A 19,337-nucleotide genomic window follows, 5' to 3' on the forward strand; every position below is an offset into this window, starting at 1 on the left:
GTAGATTAAGAAAACATGTTTATATTAAAAGTGGTGAGCTTTTTTGTTCAGTATGTATTAACTAAAATTTTAATAGCGTTTGTACACATAGGTAATCTGCTATTATATTAAATATGACTTTTAATTGTAGACTTCTCTCTGAAATAGGGATCTCTTGCTAGTTAACTAATACAGTCATTTTTTTAAAAATTATTTTATATTTTTTTGATGCGTGTTGTGCTTTCAAAGGATACTATTTTATAAATTGGATTAACCAATCTTTACAAATAAAATGTATACAGCAATATATAAACATTCCGTTTTTACATTATAAGACATGATATTTGATAAAACGCGTTTGATTTGAAAGCAATTGGAAAGGTTTCTGTTCACATTATAAAAGGAAGAAATTTCGTTGCTACTTATGTGATATTTTACGGTAAACGTTATCTATTACAATAAAGATAAGAATAATCATAAATATATACGGATTATGTCACGAATTGTTCCGGCATCAGGCATCAGGGAAAGGTCTGCTTCCCATACAGTCAGGCCTAATTGGATAGACCTTTCTAATCCATAACATGAAGCGAAAAAGTGTAAGTACAGTTGATAAGTCAGTTCCGGGTCATAGGGGTTCCGGATCACAACACTATGTACACTTACATGATGAAGGTAATGATTTAATTCTTAGCACGAATATTTGCTTCAATAAGGGGAAATAATATACTAAAATATAAGCTTTTCAGATCGCTGGATTAAGAAGAAAATTCGTATTTTGTCAATCCACGTGATCCAGAACTCACACAACAGGGACACAACACACTCGAGAAATTATTTTTAAACAAGAAAATATTTTTATCTTTCCAGCGTGCCAAAATGTAATGATTTGGTCGGATGAGAGAAAACAATTATCATTTCACAGGTGTCCTAGTGCGTTTTAGTTTTATTCTAAAATGATCTGAGATAGACCAAAATGATCCGTAACTGACTGAAATGGTGACACCACTGTTTGCTCCTGCAGTATAATTATCTACTTTGTATTTTCAAAATGAATTTGGTAAAAAGCAAAAGGATTTTCCTTTCTCCCTGTGCAAAAATGTGCAATATAACATATTTCCGAAGCTCAATAACAAATATAGCCCTTACTGATCCGGAACTGACCTATCGATTGTACTGAAGAAACATACACTTTAAAAGCTTTAGCAATGACAGACTGTTTTGGCAGATAATACCATCCATTCATCCTATTATTAACACGAACATTACCATATTTATGACAAATAAATGAATTACAGATAAGATTATTTTAAAAGGTCAAAATACATTTTTAAATCTAAATTTAGATGTAAAAAATATATACCTTAACTGAGAGCATAAATAATACTATACTGTAATATTATTTGATAGTGATACATAAGCTTATTGTCAGAACGATGATGTCATATTAACTAAAGACTGTCATTTCCTTTTATGGATACTATTCAAATGAATGTATCGTGTTCGTATGTAGTCCGATCGACATACATTTTCACCAGTACATACTAGTATATAAATGTTCAAAACAACATTCTCTTAAAACAACAGTTTTGAAATATTGCATATGCCACTTTAACATTCCAAGGAAAGGAAGACAGTACACGTAACATATCAATACACTGGGGCTATCTACATGCAATCCCATGTGTCTGAAAATGTACAATTTGTGCACATGTGTCACTAATGAAATATGATCAGCTTTGACTAAAAATAAATGAAGTATGGACGTTTAAGATTCTGTACGACTTATATATATATGTAAAACATGTATATATAAGATCATGTACGGCCTGGATTGTGTTGTTGTGTGTTATTGTTTTTTTATGTTTGTCTAACTATTTTACTTTGTATGTGTATTTTTGTGCCCCACATGGGTGGTGGGGGCATATAGATTTGGTCTTGTCGGGCATCCGTGAGTCCGTCCGTCCGTCCATCCGTCCGAAGTTCATGACGCGCCTAGCTTGAAAAGTATTTGATATAAATTGATGAAACCTTGCACCTCCTATTTTTCGTCTGGCTCCTCCTCCTATTTTCAGAGTTATGGCCCCTGAAATAGTCAAAAATGCACATTTTCACCTTGTGACGCGCCTAACTCAAAAAGTGCTTGATATAGATTCATGAAACCTTGCATGAGTGTTAATCATGATATGAACTTGCCCACCTCCTATTTTTTGTCTGGCTCCGCCCCCTATTTTCTGAGTTATGGCCCCTGAAATAGTCAAAAATGCACATTTTCACCTTGTGACGTGCCTAGCTCAAAAAGTAATTGCTATAAATTGATGAAACCTTGCATGAGTCTTTATCATGATATGAACTTGCGCACTTTCTATTTTTCATCTGGCTCTGCCCCCTATTTTTAGAGTTATGGCCCCTGAAATAGTCAAAAATGCACATTTTCACCTTGTGATGCGTCTAGCTCAAAAAGTATTTGATATAAATGATTGAAAACTTGCATAAGTCTTTATCTTGATATAAACTTGCACACCTCTTATTTTTTGGCTGGCTCCACCCCCTATTTTTAAAGGTATGGCCCCTGAAATAGTAAAAAATGCACATTTTCACCTAATTATGTGTCTAGCTCAAAAAGTATTTGATGTAAATTTATGAAACCTTGCTTGGATCTTTATCTTGATGTGTCCTTGCACATTTGGCATTCTTCCTGAGAATCTTAGCATTTATTACAAAGTCATTGCTCTTGAAATAGCCAAAATAGTAGATTTTTTGTTTGTGATGCTCATAGCTCAAAAAGTATATGGCCTAGAATAATGAATCCTTTTCATAAAATGTTTGTTGAGGCTATACCCCATTAAGACTGCAAACATTTGAATTATTTCTCCTTATTTGTGACAAATGTACCAGTGGGGGGCACACCCTGTGTCCTACAGACACATTCTAGTTGTCTAAGTTTTCATAGCTTTTGGTAGTACATCCATGAATTATTACACAGCTGTACAGTAGGGTTTTTGTTTTAGGAGGCTATACGCTATTGAAACGTTGCTTTTCCTATTGAGTTTTTGTCCTTGTAGAATATTTACAGTATATGTCTCCTCACACCCCTAAAGGGTATTATGGAATTCCAGAACATTAAAATTTACACACCAAAGAATTAGATAACAATTAGTAATTTACGGCCAAAAAAGATTCTGCATTTCGTATTTTAGTGCGACCTTTCGGTTGTGTGTCTTCCTTAATATCCATATATCATTAGGTGTATGTCGGTAAATAGCTTTACATAGCTAATGTTTTCCTTTATATATATATATATCTATCTATGTATACGACGTGACTCCCTTCACGGGTATAATAGCCAATATGTATTTGTATTGTATTGTATTGTATGGTATTGAGGCCATTCAGCAAAGTGTGTTTATTACTTTTAAGTGCATTGATAAGCCTTTTTGTGTAAGATATTTTATGTAAACTCGTGACTTTTTAAAATTAATTTCATTTACCAATCATAATTTTACAGACTCTCATCCAGAAAACGACTATAATATTTTAAATGGTACTCTTTTTCGGCTCCTAAAGCTAACCAGGAAAGAAAACGGCTTTACGTCACTAAAATATTATCCAATCATATTGTCGGATTACCAATTACACAGGGAAGTTGACAGATTTTTGACAACATCGTGTACATTTTCATTAGGATGTAAATATTGCGATTCTGAAAAAATGCCGGTTAAAAGGGAGCGTCACCCTGATATGAACCTAAATGATCTGGACTATAGCATCACGTATCAGATCTGCCAGAACTTTGATATAGACAGAAGTTGGGAACTACTCGGTAATAGAAATATGCAAATATAATGTAGGCTTGTAGCAATAAATCATGTTGAATATCATTAATTATTTGATTTGATTTATTTGTATAAAACCATTTGACTGATCACTGTTTTTGTTTTGTAGGAAACAAAACATTCCTGATGTGACATTTTAATCAGTAAAATAATTTTCAGTACCTATAACATATTAGTCAATTTAGTGCCTAGTTCACATTTGGCCTGCCATACGTCTGCTGTCAGTGCTGAGCCTGTTAACTGACTATATCCTCCTTTCCTTGTGCAGTGTTATTTTCGATTCACAGGCTCTGCATCCTCTACGATATTTTCTAGCAAAAAGTTATACAAATTTGAAAAAATGGTTTAATAGCTGGTAGATATGTCGCAGGAGGCATAATTTGCACAATCCCTGTACGGGCATTGTTTGTAGGTTGAGCACTGATCAGTAAAGTGATCATGCAGTCAACGCACGATTTTATTTGGACATGGTGCCTGAAAGATGTTGTAGATCCTTGGGACATTTGCATGGTGCCAGGGTCAAATGTGAATAAGGCATTATGCTCAGTGATATAGGTTGATATTCTATGCAGACAAAAGTCATGTAAATAAATATGTCGAACCCTTCCAGGTCACAGAAATGCATATCAAAAATAAATGAAAAACCAATGAAACATTCGCTATCGGACCCGAATGTAAATCTGTGCCAGTATTTTTACTGCATCTTAAACATCTATTATATACGTCCATCATCTTCCAGAACACAATTTACTGATGTTAACTTTTATTGGAGAAATGAGTTAAAGCATGTGCCATTTCAAGGCAAACCACCAAAAACTACCATAATGCAACACAATTCGGATACCATATTGTCTACTGAATTCCAGACAGTTCCCCCCCAAGACTATTCCCCCTCTGACAATTCCCCCCCTGACGATTCCCCCCCAAACTGGGGGGGAATTGTCACCTTATTTTATTTATATTATTTTTTCTTTATACTGATGTAAAAATATCTTTTTTTACTAATTTTGTCCTAAGGTGAGCTTTTTATTATTCTACTTGAAGAAATTATTATTCTTTGACCTGGTAACTAACAGTTCATTGGATAATTATATTTATATCCTTTATTCTATTATCTACATTTTTTAGTTAGACATTGTGAAAATATTCTTAGGACGGGCGTCGGAAGGTGTTTGATATTGGGGCTGCGAAAGGTGGGGTAGGTACTGGAGGGAGATACCTCCTCCCATAATGGGGGTACGGGGAGGCTCCCCAGAAAAATTTTGTTCTGGTACATTTTAGGGGTATTGACTCCAGTATTTTCTTACTATTTACATAATGTTACAAATTTAAGAAATGATTTAAAAAGTTTTTCATGATGAAAACATGTGAAATCAGAGAATACGTACCTCATCATAGTGAAGCCAAGCACTGAACATTGAATGAGCACTGTTCAGGATTTTTTATTCCAAAAGTGCGTTTTGGAAATTTGAAATTTAGTGGTTGGTTAAAAGTATCCATTATGAGTATTATAAAAGATATGACGTAAGTTAAACTTCACTTCTTATTTTGTTTGAAATATCAATTTTTGAGTAAAAACAATTTATGCAATTAATTCCTTACATATTAGCGGTGTGATAAATCTTAATACTTAATTACCTCTTCCATAAAAAAAAACATGACAATTATTTTTCTTAATTTTTTTCATTAATTCCTTAGATCTTAGCGGCAGTGTATATTATGTGGTATCATTTTTAAGTGTATTGACTCTATATTGTGAGGCTTCTTTAATAAACTTAGCTATCTTAAGAAGCAGCTTAGCATTTTTCGAAGACATTGAATTATTATTATTTTTCTGAATAGTGGGCCATTGTCTATTACCAAGGTTCTTCTTTCTAATATCTGTATATTGAGTGTAGTGTCTCATCATGGGAAACATTTATGCCAAGTAATATTGTAATCCCTTGATGGATGACAGAGTTCTGGATCGGACAGGGAAAAAACCTTATTGACCTTTGACCCCCAATTGTGACCTTGATCTTTGAGCTAGATGTCTGGGATTTGCGCATGACACGTTGCCTCATCATGGGGAACATTTGTGCTAAGTGATATTAAAATTCCTTAATGAATGTCAGAGTTATGGACCGGACACGAAACAGACCCTGTTCATGCTATGTTAACATTTGACTGCTAAGTGTGACCTTGACCTTTGAGCTAGGGGTTTGAAAGTTATGCATGACACATCGTCTTATTATGAGGTACATTTGTGCCAAGTAATATTAAAATCCCTTCATAGATGGGAGAGTTATGGACCGGACAGGAAAAAAGCCTTGTTGACCTTTGACCTCCAATTGTGACCTTGACCTTTAAGCTAGGGGTCCAGGTTTTGCGCATGACACGTCGTCTCTTCATGGGGAACATTTGTGCCAAGTAATATTAAAATCTCTTCATGGATGGGAGAGTTATGGACCGGACAGGAAAAAAGCCCTGTTGACCTTTGACCTCCAACTGTGACCTTGACCTTTGAGCTAGGGGTCCGGGATTTGCGCACGACACATCATCTCATCATGGGGAACATTTGTGCCAAGTAATACTAAAATCCCTTCAAGGATGGGAGAGTTGTGGACCGGACAGGAAAAAAGCCCTGTTGACCTTTGACCTCCAATTGTGACCTTGACCTTTGAGCTAGGGGTCCGGGTTTTGCGCATGACACGTCGTCTCATCATGGGGAACATTTGTGCCAAGTAATATTAAAATCCCTTCATGGATGACAGAGTTATGGACCGGACACGAAATTGCGGACGGACGGACGGATGGACGGACAGACAGACGGACGGACAGACGGACGGAATGACGGAAAAGTGCATTCCTATAGTCCCCGAAACTGGTTTTCAACCAGTAGGGGACTAATAAAAAAAAGAGTGCCAGGTCAGTACTTACGGACAATTATAACTCACAGGACCACTGCATCTGCTTTATTTGATTTTATATATATGTAGAATATGATAAATACTTCCATCTTACAGAAGGATTATTTACACATGAAACAGGAAATAGTACTTGTATAAAATAAATCTCAAACCTTTTTGGGATATTTTATTCCAGAAAAAAAACTAAAATGTATAATAATTAAGGGATACATACAAACAAATCATTGTTCCTTTGACTTCATAATTCGATTGAAAGGTGCTGATTACCAGAATCGCGTAATGACATTATTGCAATGAACAAATTTAATCAAAATGGTAACCAGTCAATCTTTCACACCTCTTGATTGAATTACCAGCTGTAAAACAGTAATCAAAGCTGACATTAAATTTTATCAATCAATTATGATATTGTTGTTGTTACATTTTAATTGTGTTCTATGTGTTAGGATTATGATATTTATAAACAATATAACAATTTGTCCATGTATAATGACAATTATCAGTATTCAGTATTACTAACTTTGTGTGATACTTTTGATGAAGCACTTGTTGGAAATTGTGATAAACCAAAATTAGATAATGCCAATCAACTTCTTCTTGTAAGAAATTTATCAAAACCTGTATTGTAAGGATATAGTACTTTTTATCCAGAGAAAATACTATTACTCCATGCTTTCTGGAATGAAAGCAAACCAACACATGTAACATCCTTAATAAATTTCATGGTGAATTCTAAGGACGTTTCAACTTGTAAAATTGTATTGATATTTCATCGTTTTTTTAATTCATGTTTGCAGCTTCGTTTTTGATCAAGTTTTTCATATTAATGTTTAAAGTGGTATTATTGGCTTTTATTAACATAACTGTAATCTTTTTAGTATTCCCCAATTAATATGATTAAGATAGTTTTATTGTCCAACATCGGGAAACTCGGAAAACCTGAAAGAACATTATGGTTAGATTATCTCTCATGTAATTAGATATTTGATTCGATTTTTATTCTAGTATAATAATATATAAACTACTTACATAAAAATAGAAAGAATGTAAAATAATTATGTATATAAAACACTAATGAAAATGCTAAAAATGATACTTTAATGCTTTATAGCACTAGCTAGCTATTATCCAAAGTAGTACAACTTCAAATAGAAATAAGCATTATTTTGACGATCAGACAACCTTATCAAATGTAAATATTTCTTACTTCTTTTTATATATGTTGTAGCATAAAGGTTAATTCTCTATAGATAAATACAAAAATTAACTTAATTGCTTTAAGTGTATTTAAGTTCTAAGCACTTTTATGATTTCCACGTTCCCGAAAATGCCACATTTTCACATAGAAAAATATGCTATTTTGACGATCAGATTACCTTATTAAATGTAAATATTTTCTATTTTTTTACATACATCTTTGCATAGAGGTTCCATTATAGATACCGTTAACAAATAAATAAATTGCTTTAAAAATAATTAAGTTCTCAGCCATGGCTACTTATCCAAAATGCTACTACTTCACATAAAAAAATTCCTTATTTTGGGTACCAAATTAATGCATCAAATATAAGTTTTTCTATTTATTTTTAAATATACAGTATTGGAGTATAGGATTTTTCCATATTAAATAAACTTTACAACCCTTTAAACATATTATAATACGGAGAGGGGGAACTGTCCCCCTTACATAACATTGTGGGGGGAATTGTCCGGGAGTGAATTGTCTTGGGGGGGGGAATTGTCTTGAGGAGGAATCATCTTGGGGGGGAATAGTCTGACAACCTTGTCTACTCAGTATCACCTGGGACTCATTTGTGCATTTTTTGTGTAAATGCAGAACATTTTTGTTTTAAGGGAATATTTTTGAGGCATAAGACTTAAGAGTTATGAAAAGTTCTACAGTAATTTAAGTTGTGCAATATCTGAATATGATTTGTTAGTCAGTTTCACCAAGTTGTTGACTGGACAAGAGTGAATTTGAAAGTTAATGGTGCCCAGGACAGTTTTGATTGTAATTATTCAAATGACAAAAACTTACAAAACAAATACAAGCAAAGACATCAGCCTCAGTCACCAGCTTTACATCTGTCAGACTTTGCCCATAGGTTGCATATTTTAGGATTGAACATTGGCCATCAGCCACATTGTAGCATTAGAAATACACATAAAGTTCAACAATTTATAGACCAAAAACCTAGTTTTCTGGGGGGGGTTATTTTTGTTTTCTGTATTTTTAATTTTCCGGGACATTTCAACACTGTCCGGGACACCGGGACGAGGATGTCATTTCTGGGACAATCCGGAACGTATGACATTAAAATGGCCTCATGGACTGCTATGCTGTATGCACTAATGGAAATGCCATACATTTGAATGATCTCTTCAATGGATCTTCAGTTCTTCATCAAACTTGGTATCATGTAGCATCATTATAAAGTCCTGTCCCACCTCTATTGCCATGGGCAGGTGGTAGTGGTGTGCGGGCAGACAAAAAATCCTACTCATTTGCCCATATATGAAAGATCCAAGAAATACTTCTCAGAAAATCATGAACTGCATGTTGTTTTTTTTTTTGTTTTTTTTTTTTTGCTATAAAGCATTGTAATATCTCATCACATCAACATGTTACACTTTTGCGGCCAAAAATTGGGTTTGAGCAAGTAAAAAAATAGTTACCTTTTGGGCAAGCATACCACAGAGTTAAAGTCAAGCTCTGAGCCTGAAATAAAATCTCACATGAACTGCTAGATAGATCTTCATCAAACTTGATCCGTAGGCTAGCATCATTAGCTCGACTATACGAAGTATATGAAGAGCTATCCTACTCAACCCGGCCTGACGGCGTCCTTCCGCGTCCCACCTTGGTTAAAGTTTTTTTTTACACTCTCTCTTTTTTCTCCTTATGTCTGTAATTACTTGATGGAATTGTTTCAAACTTAAAATAGTTATTCCTCATCATCACCCACACCATAATATTATGGCACAAGGGCCATAAATCTCACACCAATATTTAATGAACTATCCCCCCTTTTTACTTAGAATTTCAGGTTAAAGTTTTGATGCACTTTCACTCTGTCTTAATTATAACTAAATGGATTTGATTCAGACTGAAAGCAGTTGTTCCACATCATCTCCCACATCATATGACACAAAGTCCATAACTCTAGTACCAATATTTAATGAATTATCCCCCACTTTTACTTAGAATTTCAGGTTACAGTTTTGGTGCACTATCACCCTATCTCAGTTATTTCTAAATGAATTTGATTCAAACTTAAAAAAGTTGTTCCACCTTATCACCCATATCATACGACACAAAGTGCATAAATCTGGCACCAATATTTCATGAATTATCCCCCTTTTTACTTAGAATTTCAGGTTAAAGTTTTGATGCACTTTCACTCTGTCTTAATTATTACTAAATGGATTTGATTCAGACTGAAAGCAGTTGTCCCACATCATCTCCCACATCATATGACACAAGGTCCATAACTCTGGTACCAGTATTTAATGAATTATCCCCCACTTTTACTTAGAATTTCAGGTTACAGTTTTGGTGCACTATCACCCTATCTCAGTTATTTCCAAATGAATTTGATTCAAACTTAAAATAGTTGTTCCACCTTATCACCCACATAATACGACACAAGGTGCATAAATCTGGCACCAATATTTCATGAATTATCCCCCTTTTTACTTAGAATTTCAGGTTAAAGTTTTGATGCACTTTCACTCTATCTTAATTATTACTAAATGGATTTGATTCAGACTGAAAGCAGTTGTCCCACATCATCTCCCACATCATATGACACAAGGTCCGTAACTCTGGTACCAATATTTAATGAATTATCCCCCACTTTTACTTAGAATTTCAGGTTACAGTTTTGGTGCACTATCACCCTATCTCAGTTATTTCTAAATGAATTTGATTCAGACTTAAAATAGTTGTTCCACCTTATCACCCACATCATACGACACAAGGTGCATAAATCTTGCACCAATATTTCATGAATCATCCCCCCTTTTTACTAAGAATTTCAGGTTAAAGTTTTGATGCACTTTCACTCTATCTTAATTATTACTAAATGGATTTGATTCAGACTGAAAGCAGTTGTCCCACATCATCTCCCACATCATATGACACAAGGTCCGTAACTCTGGTACCAATATTTAATGAATTATCCCCCACTTTTACTTAGAATTTCAGGTTAAAGTTTTGGTGCACTGTCACTCAATCTCAGTTATTTCTAAATGAATTTGATTCAAACTTAAAATAGTTGTTCCGCATCATCACCCACATCATATGACACAAGGTGCATAACTCTTGCACCAATATTTTATGAATTATGCCCCTTTTGCTTAGAATTATACTTATTTAGTGTTTTGATACACTTTATCTAACTAAATATTTTTGTCGCAGACTCAAGCTATTGTGCAATATCTACATCCACCATAATAATTTGAGTCATTTAACACTCCAGTGACAGCTCTAGCTTCTTCAGATGTGCTCCGTTTCACTATTCAGCATGAAATAGTCGAGCGCACTGTCTCCTGTGACAGTGACAGCTCTTGTTTTAAATTCCTTCTTCAAATTTGTTCAAATGGGGATGCCTGTAGCCTCTTTTACAGGCTGCTAGAGCTAAATAAATAAGAACCTTAAACAACTTCTCTTAACCCTTAGCCTGCTGCAGGCGAATTTAAAAGCCTTTGCAAACAGCTTGGAACCAGATCAGACGCCGATTAAATCGGCGTCTGATCAGGTTCCAAGCTGTTTGCTACTCTGACAATATTTCTTCCAATTTTGGAGCAAATTGAATGAACTTTACAATTTCCAGAAGACGACAATTTATCTAGCATGCTAAAGGTTAACATTAAACTGTTTGATGAATCATCAAACTTGGTCTTAGCATCACGAGTCACTCACTTGACCTTTACTGTTTGACCTTGAAATTATGTATGACATGAATCAAGAATTGTAACATCTATGTGAAGTATAAAATCATTAATTATTATGCCTTCATCTAGTTATATTTTGAATTGTTAAGGGGCATAGATATAAGTACCTTAAATTAGTCTGTTTCCCCACCAACAGTAACTAAACCCCCCAATCATGTTTTTTTCGCCAGTCAAAAGCATTAAAAAAATGTGGTAATAAATCTTGGATTGTGTGCAGTGGTTTTCTGTATATTTGAAACATTTGTAAACAAGTTTCTAAGGATTTACTGGACCTAATGCATAACTAATGTATAAAAATAAGGATGCATTTAAGTTTTAGAGAACTTTACATAATGCGTACATGTACAATTTTCTGTCATCAGATTGGGAGAACAATTGAAATAACAAAGTTCAAAGAACTACACATAATATCAAACAGTTTGTGGTTTATGCTTTACATCATGTATAATGAATTTCTTTGCATCTATTTAATTACGACGTACATTTATCTGCATCTTTTTAAGTCTTAACCACTTTAAAAAACTATAACCTTTCATGAATGCACACTTAAACTTTTAAGGACTTCCTCTTCATAAAGATAATTGCTATTATCAATGTATTTTGTCTTCCATGTTATTATTATGGATACGTGATAGTTTTCAAACAGTCTTTTCCATTCTTCATATCTTTGAATGTGCTCTTGTCAACTGTTCTGTTTCAGATATATTTTAGTGATGTGTTAAAAGTCTGGATTGTGCACTAGAATTATTTAATATTTGTGTTGGATGAACAAAGACAGTTCTTGTTTATTTTATCTGTTAGACTTTGAAATCCTCAAATTTAAGCCCCTCCCACTCGCACACACATAATATTTGCTTTGGCCAAAACCATGACAATTCAAAAGACATAATTTTACAATAAACAATGGCCTTTAGTTTATAAAGGAGATTACCATTTTATAGTGTAAAGCTTTGTAGACTGCAAATTAGCAGAGTCCCTCTGCAAGTGTGTGGATCAGTGGTCTACAGCGATTTTCTCACCAACTTTGGCTGGTTTCCTGTCCTTATAGCTTGATGTATATTGCTTGTGAATGTCGTGGAGGGGCGCAGGATTTTGGGTTAGGAGACAGGATCGTTTGGAGTATGCTTCTTTGTGTATGTCTAGCAGTTTTATAATGTAAAATGGCTACATGGGCTGCTCTGTTTTCCAAGGTTATGGTACTACTTTATGCAAGCAAAAATCAATGATAATCTTCTAAATGGCTTAGATATTTATCTTGGAGCCCAGATAAATGTATGCATAATATACTTTTGAGGAGATGTTGATTGGATTCCAATCCCTATGGATCCACTAACAGATGGTACTGGGACTAGAAAGTTGTAGAACAGAAGTCTGTTTCATGAAATAGAAAAAGTGGAAATTCCACTGGTCGCTGCTCAACTCAACAAAAATGAAAATGTTGCAGGTTTGGCTTGATTGAGCATGTTCATGGACAGTAGTGGAAATGCATGCTTTATGACAAGAAGATGTGTCCAATTTAATGTTTATTTCAGGACAAACACATAGTGAATGCGCTTTTAAAACCTTTGGAAAAAAGGAGTTGTAAAAATCAGTACTTATAAAAACATTTTATATGCAACACATGACAGATACATGTATTTTTTTATTAGACGTGTAACTTATTTTCTACTGTTGGTTGACATATATTACCCTCAGGGGAATATTTGTATTTGTTGAGATAATAGATTCAGATCTTTTTATGATTAAACTTGTATGCTTTTCAGATCTATTTGTTTTAGGTGAAATTTAAATTGCTATATACTTACATGAACAATCTTGGAATTCATTAGAGTCTTAGACTAGTGCTGCTATAATTTAAGATCATTATGGTTGACTGTGATATGCTTATGCGCCAAGATGTGAGCATGCACAAAGGAATGGGTGTAATCATGAGTAAAAATCTAAAAATGTTTTTAAAAGCTTTCCTCAGTCCTGCCTGTTTCAGATGTTTCCAAATCCCTTCCTCAATCATGCCTGTCTCAAATCTTTCTTAACCCCTTCCCTAAATATGCCTATCTGAAATGTTTCCAAATCCCTTTGTCAATTCTGCCTGTTTCAAATGTTTCCAAATCCCTTCCTCAATCATGCCTGTCTCAAATCTTTCTTAACCCCTTCCCTAAATCTGCCTATCTGAAATGTTTCCAAATCATATCCTAAATCATGCCTGTCTCAAATCTTTCTAAACCCCTTCCCTAAATCTGCCTATCTGAAATGTTTCCAAATCCCTTCCTCAATTCTGCCTGTCTCAGATGTTTCCAAATCCCTTTTCTAATCTTGCCTGTCTCAAATGTTTCCAAATCCCTTCCTCAATTATGCCTTTCTTAAATGTTTCTAAACCCCTTTCCTAAATCAACATGTATCAAATGTTTCAAAATGCCTTCCACAATCATGCCTGTCTCAAATGTAATCAAACCCCTTGCCTAAATCTGCCTATCTCTAATGTTTCCAAATCCCTTCCTCAATCCCGCCAGTCTTTAGAGTCCTCTTGTTGGAAAAAAATAAGTGAAATGATTTAAATTTTATCGGATAAAATTTTTTGGTTTTGCAAGAAACGCTACAGGTATTTTGTGGGGATATGAATTTGTAGATTTCAAAGTTTGATCATAAAATGAATTGGAATTTTGCTTCTTGGTTTGGATTGAGCGGATAGACATGACCATGAAATCCATGGAAATTAATGATTTTGCAGTTGATTTAGTCTGTAGTAGATTATCAAACAAATAGGTTGCATTTTAAGCAGACTTAATTGTACTTTTTGAAGTTTTAGATATTTTGATCTAATTTCAGCTGGTGCTGTTGGATATTCCACAAGTCATATCCAGACGTTTGAGTTAGAGATCCAACGTGCAAATGGAAGTCCTACAAAGAGACTGCTGTGGGACTGGGGCTCCCGAGGGGGCACTATAAGGAATCTCTATGATAAACTAGAACTTATTAACCGAACACAGAGCATGAAGCTGTTGGAACATATAGGTATTTCCTTACTTACTCTCTTTGTTTGAAATAAGTTTGGGATTATCATATTTCAGTTTTGTACTTTTGGTGTTTATCCAATCTGACTAAAGTACATATCCTATTACGCTACGCTTAGGATCTGAACATGAGCTATTGATAGCCTCGTTCTGACGACCCTTCCGCTAGCCAATCAAAAGCTCACTTAAACATTCTGCAAGCTTAAAAAAGCCTTGGTTTTTGATGTCTACAATTCTTATGTCGTAAGAGTCAGATAGCTAGTTAGCTCAGTAGGTAGGGCACTTGCTCTGTTAGCGAGGGGTCCCGGGTTCGAACCTTGGACTGACTGCAAATTTTTCTTACTCTTTGACATTCGAACAAGTCGTCTGATTGGTTCAAATAAAAATAGATTTGCAAAAATAAAAGTAGCAATATTGGAAATCCAAAATATACAGAAGATGAATGTGAATCGGTCGTTATCAGATCTTCGTTTAGAAGATCAAGTACTTTAGTCAGATTGGGGGTTTATCTTGTTTGAATTTATAATGGCTAGGAGGTTAGACAGAAGTCAGTTTTTTAGCTCACCTGAGCAATGCTCAGGTGAGTTTTTCTGATCGCTCGATGTCTGTCAACATTTAGCTTGTATATGCGATAGAGGCTGTATTTTTAAACTGATCTTCATGAAATTTGGTCAGAATGATCTCCTTGATAAAATCTAGGCCGAGTTCAAAAATGGGTCATCTGGGGTCAAAAACTAAGTCACTAGGTCAAATCAAAGAAAAAGCTTGTGTTTGCGATAGAGGCTGTACTTTTCAATTAATCTTCATGAATTTTGGTCAGAATGATTATTTTGATAAAATCTAGGCCGAGTTCGAAAATGGGTCATCTGGGGTCAAAAACTAGGTCACTAGGTCAAATCAAAGAAAAAGCTTGTGTATGCGATAGAGGCTGTATTTTTCAATTAAACTTCATGAATTTTGGTCAGAATGATTATCTTGATGAAATCTAGACCGAGTTCGAAAATGGGTCATCTGGGGACAAAAACTAGGTCACTAGGTCAAATCAAAGAAAAAGCTTGTGTATGCGATAGAGGCTGTATTTTTCAATTAATCTTCATGAATTTTGGTCAGAATGATTATCTTGATGAAATATAGACCGAGTTCGAAAACAGGTCATCTGGGGTCAAAAACTAGGTCACAAGGTCAAATCAAAGAAAAAGCTAGTGTGTGCGATAGAGGCTGTATTTTTCAATTAATCTTTATGAATTTTGGTCAGAATGATTATCTTAATGAAATCTAGGCCGAATTCGAAAATGGGTTATCTGGGGTCAAAAACTAGGTCACTAGGTGAAATCAAAGAAAAAGTCTGTGTATGTGATAGAGGCTGTATTTTTCAATTAATCTTCATGAATTTTGGTCAGAATTATTATCTTGATGAAATCTAGGCCGAGTGCGAAAACGGGTCATCTGGGATCAAAAACTAGGTCACTAGGTCAAATCAAAGAAAAAGCTTGTGTACGCGATAGAGGCTGTATTTTTCAATTGATCTTCCTGAAATTAAGTCAAAATAATAACCTTAATGAAATCTAGGCTGAATTTGAAAATGGGTCATCTGGGGTTAAAAAGGTCACTAGGTCAAATCTAAGAAAATCCTTGTGTATGCCATAGAGGCTATATTTTTCAATTGATCTTCATGAAATTTTGTCAGAATGATTGCCTTGACGAAATCTAGGTCAAGTTTGAATATGGGTCATCTGGGGTCAAAAATTAGGTCACTAGGTCAAATCAAAGAAAAACATTGTGTATGCAATAGAGGCTATATTTTCCGATTGATCTCCCTGAAATTAAGTCAGAATGTTGGCCTTGATGAAATGTTGGTCAAATTTGTATATGGGTCATCTTGGATCAAAAAGTAGGTCACTGGGTCAAATCAAAGAAAATACTTATTTATACTCAAGGTTTTTGCTTCAATTTTAATGATAATTGGTCAGAATATTTTTTTCCATGAAATCCCTAGGTCAAATTTTGGTGTGTTATGGTGTGTTTCTCAGGTGAGCGACCTAGGGCCATCTTGGCCCTCTTATTTTATTTCTATTGTCTTAGAAATCTTTATACAAAAATGAAACTCACACCAAATATAGTTCAGCTCCTACTAACCAGTTCTAACTTGTGACGTAAATTTCCTTTTCCCAAGGGGTTCAGCGGGGTCATTAAAAATAGTATTTTTTCTGCATTGGAAACCAGTGACCAGACAAATATTTTAAGTATCCTTAATCTTTAGCCAGCTGGTGGCAAGTGATTCTGCCTTGGTGACCAGTGCAGATCAGGAGCAGCCTGCACAGATCATTCAAATAGATTAAGTTTTGTTTACTGTGTAAAATTCAACTGTTTTGCATTTAAAAAAATTAATGTCATGGAATTAAAAAGGATTTATGTTACAATCTTTGAATGAAATATTCAGGTTAATCATTTATAAATGTATGCCCAAATCGATATCTCAACAAGTAAAAAATGTTGCATATATGAAATGCCAGAAGATTGTCTTTAGACTCAATAAATGAAATTTTACATGTGACATGAAGAAAACTGTCTCCTTCTAGGCATGAAAAAACAAACATCTAAATAATCTGAGTCAGTTGAATGAATGATATCAAAATGAAACAATTAAAATACCAGAAACTGATCTGGTCTCCAATATACTCTTCAAAATAATTTATTGGTCACAAAATAAAAATAGCAAAGATTGTAAACCCATCACTTGAAAGTTGGTCAGTATGTTCTGGTAAAGCGTCTTTTTCAACAATTTTTCAGTCAGTATAAACCACAGTGACTACTTGTAGTAGTGAGCGCAATGCCCACGTTTATTGTGCTTCCTCACTGGAATATCACACCATAGACATGTGACTTGATACCCTATCCACTTGTATTATACTGAAACCGGGCTGGACAGTCCTAGAACTAATGTCTAAATGCTGAATACTAGGCAAGGAAGCTATTAGTACTATTTTTCACAGTCTTTGGTATGACGCAGGACTGTAATTAATACCTGTAGTAATTAAAACTTTCTTGAGTTGATAGAAATTCATCTGAGTAATATTGTAAATAGCTTTATTGTTTGGTGTCAACAATTACTGTTTTTATGCACAGTTAACCCAGAGACAGGGAAGAGGAAGGAGAAAGAGTGCAAAGTTGATAACACGTCTGCTGACCAGGAAAGTTTATCTTCAAAAAGTGATAATTTCTCTAGCAGCGATAACATGGAACACAACTTTTATGACACAGATAGTAAGTCAAGTAATTTTATTTCTAGTAAAAATTGAGAGAATGTACTTCTAATACATCATTATGTGATAAGAAATAAAATTCTTGGAAGCTCAGAGCACACGAAACAAAGAGGCGTGCACAGCAAAGTAGGTCCGCAAGAAAAAGACACTTTAGTGGAAAGATACAGCAGACAAGTTGCTTCAAAAAGTTCATATCATAAATTTGAAAAGTCATTTTATTTCTAGTAAAAATTGAGAGAATGTACTTCTAATACATCATTATGTGATAAGAAATAAAATTCTTGGAAGCACAGAGCACACGAAACAAAGAGGCGTGCATAGCAAAGTAGGTCCGCAAGAAAAAGACACTTTAGTGGAAAGAAACAGCAGACAAGTTGCTTCAAAAAGTTCATATCATAAATTTTTGTACTCTTTTGTCTACTTCAAAATACTGGTAGTCAATTCTACTGATTTAGTTTGTAGAAATAAGTTATTTCTAGACAACTATTAGATTTCTTTAAATATTTGATCAGACTGCAGGAATATTTTTCCTCTGATGTAGAATCTGGTGCTTTTACCAAACTATAATAAAAAATATTATTAATTATATAAGTATTGTTATTATAAAATTATTATAAAATTTTGATCCACATCATGAGAAAACATTTACATAGTGCATTTGCCACCAGCATGGATCCACACCAGCATGTGCATCCGCGCAGTCAGATCAGGATCCCTGCTGTTTGCTAACGATTTCTCTAACTCACATAATTATGGTTTGAAAGTGAACAATATGGTTCCTGATAAGACTGCATGGATGCGCAGGCTGGTCTGGACCCATGGTGGTCGCAAATGTACTATGTTGGCTTTCTCATGGCGTGGCTCAAATTTTATTCATAAAAAGAAATTTATAATTTAAGAAATTCCTCTCCAGGTCTGCCTATACCTAGCATGAAGAAATGTGGTCCAGTTGTCAAGGAGACAAACACTCCGGATGTTAATTTTAATATGCCATGTATGAAGAATGAAAAGACTGGGAACAAATCACCGATGTTTGATAAGATGCTGGACAAGATCCTTGAACCACAGGGTGCCTCGTCAGTGGAAATGATTGCCCATGCTGATGGTCCGGCTAGTGAAATGGTTTGCAGCAAACTAATTTTTTTACTTAATTTACTGTAGTTTCTGACTGTTAAATATGTTTAAAATGAACGTTGCATGATTTTTTAACAATTAAAGAATTCCCTGATCTGTGTTATAATTATTAAAGTATAAACATATGGAATGGAAGGTCCAAGGGTGACAGTCTTCAGAGTACAACAAGAAGTCAGTGCTAATCTTTTTATGTACAGAAATACTGAACTAGGTTTAACATTTCAGAATACATGTTTTTGTCAAAAAAAA

General features: G+C 34.5%; 1 protein-coding gene across 4 annotated transcripts in view; it reads left to right on the top strand.

Annotated features, from left to right (window-relative positions):
• Positions 1 to 19,337, top strand: part of LOC123530515 (uncharacterized) — a 41,732-nt gene continuing 22,395 nt past the window's right edge. For 2 of the 4 annotated variants that reach the window (XM_053521186.1, XM_053521187.1), the window contains exons 1-4: positions 3,597 to 3,802; positions 14,507 to 14,692; positions 17,818 to 17,955; positions 18,868 to 19,076. In XM_053521186.1, coding sequence (XP_053377161.1) covers positions 3,691 to 3,802; positions 14,507 to 14,692; positions 17,818 to 17,955; positions 18,868 to 19,076 — 645 coding nt within the window. In that variant the 5' untranslated portion in view covers positions 3,597 to 3,690. Of the gene's footprint in view, positions 92 to 448; positions 579 to 3,596; positions 3,803 to 14,506; positions 14,693 to 17,817; positions 17,956 to 18,867; positions 19,077 to 19,337 lie in introns of those variants that run through there. The other 2 variants (XM_053521188.1, XM_053521189.1) reach the window with 2 other exon arrangements.

Source organism: Mercenaria mercenaria, chromosome 13, assembly GCF_021730395.1.
Source record: "Mercenaria mercenaria strain notata chromosome 13, MADL_Memer_1, whole genome shotgun sequence".
Classification (NCBI taxonomy): Eukaryota; Metazoa; Mollusca; class Bivalvia; order Venerida; family Veneridae; genus Mercenaria; species Mercenaria mercenaria.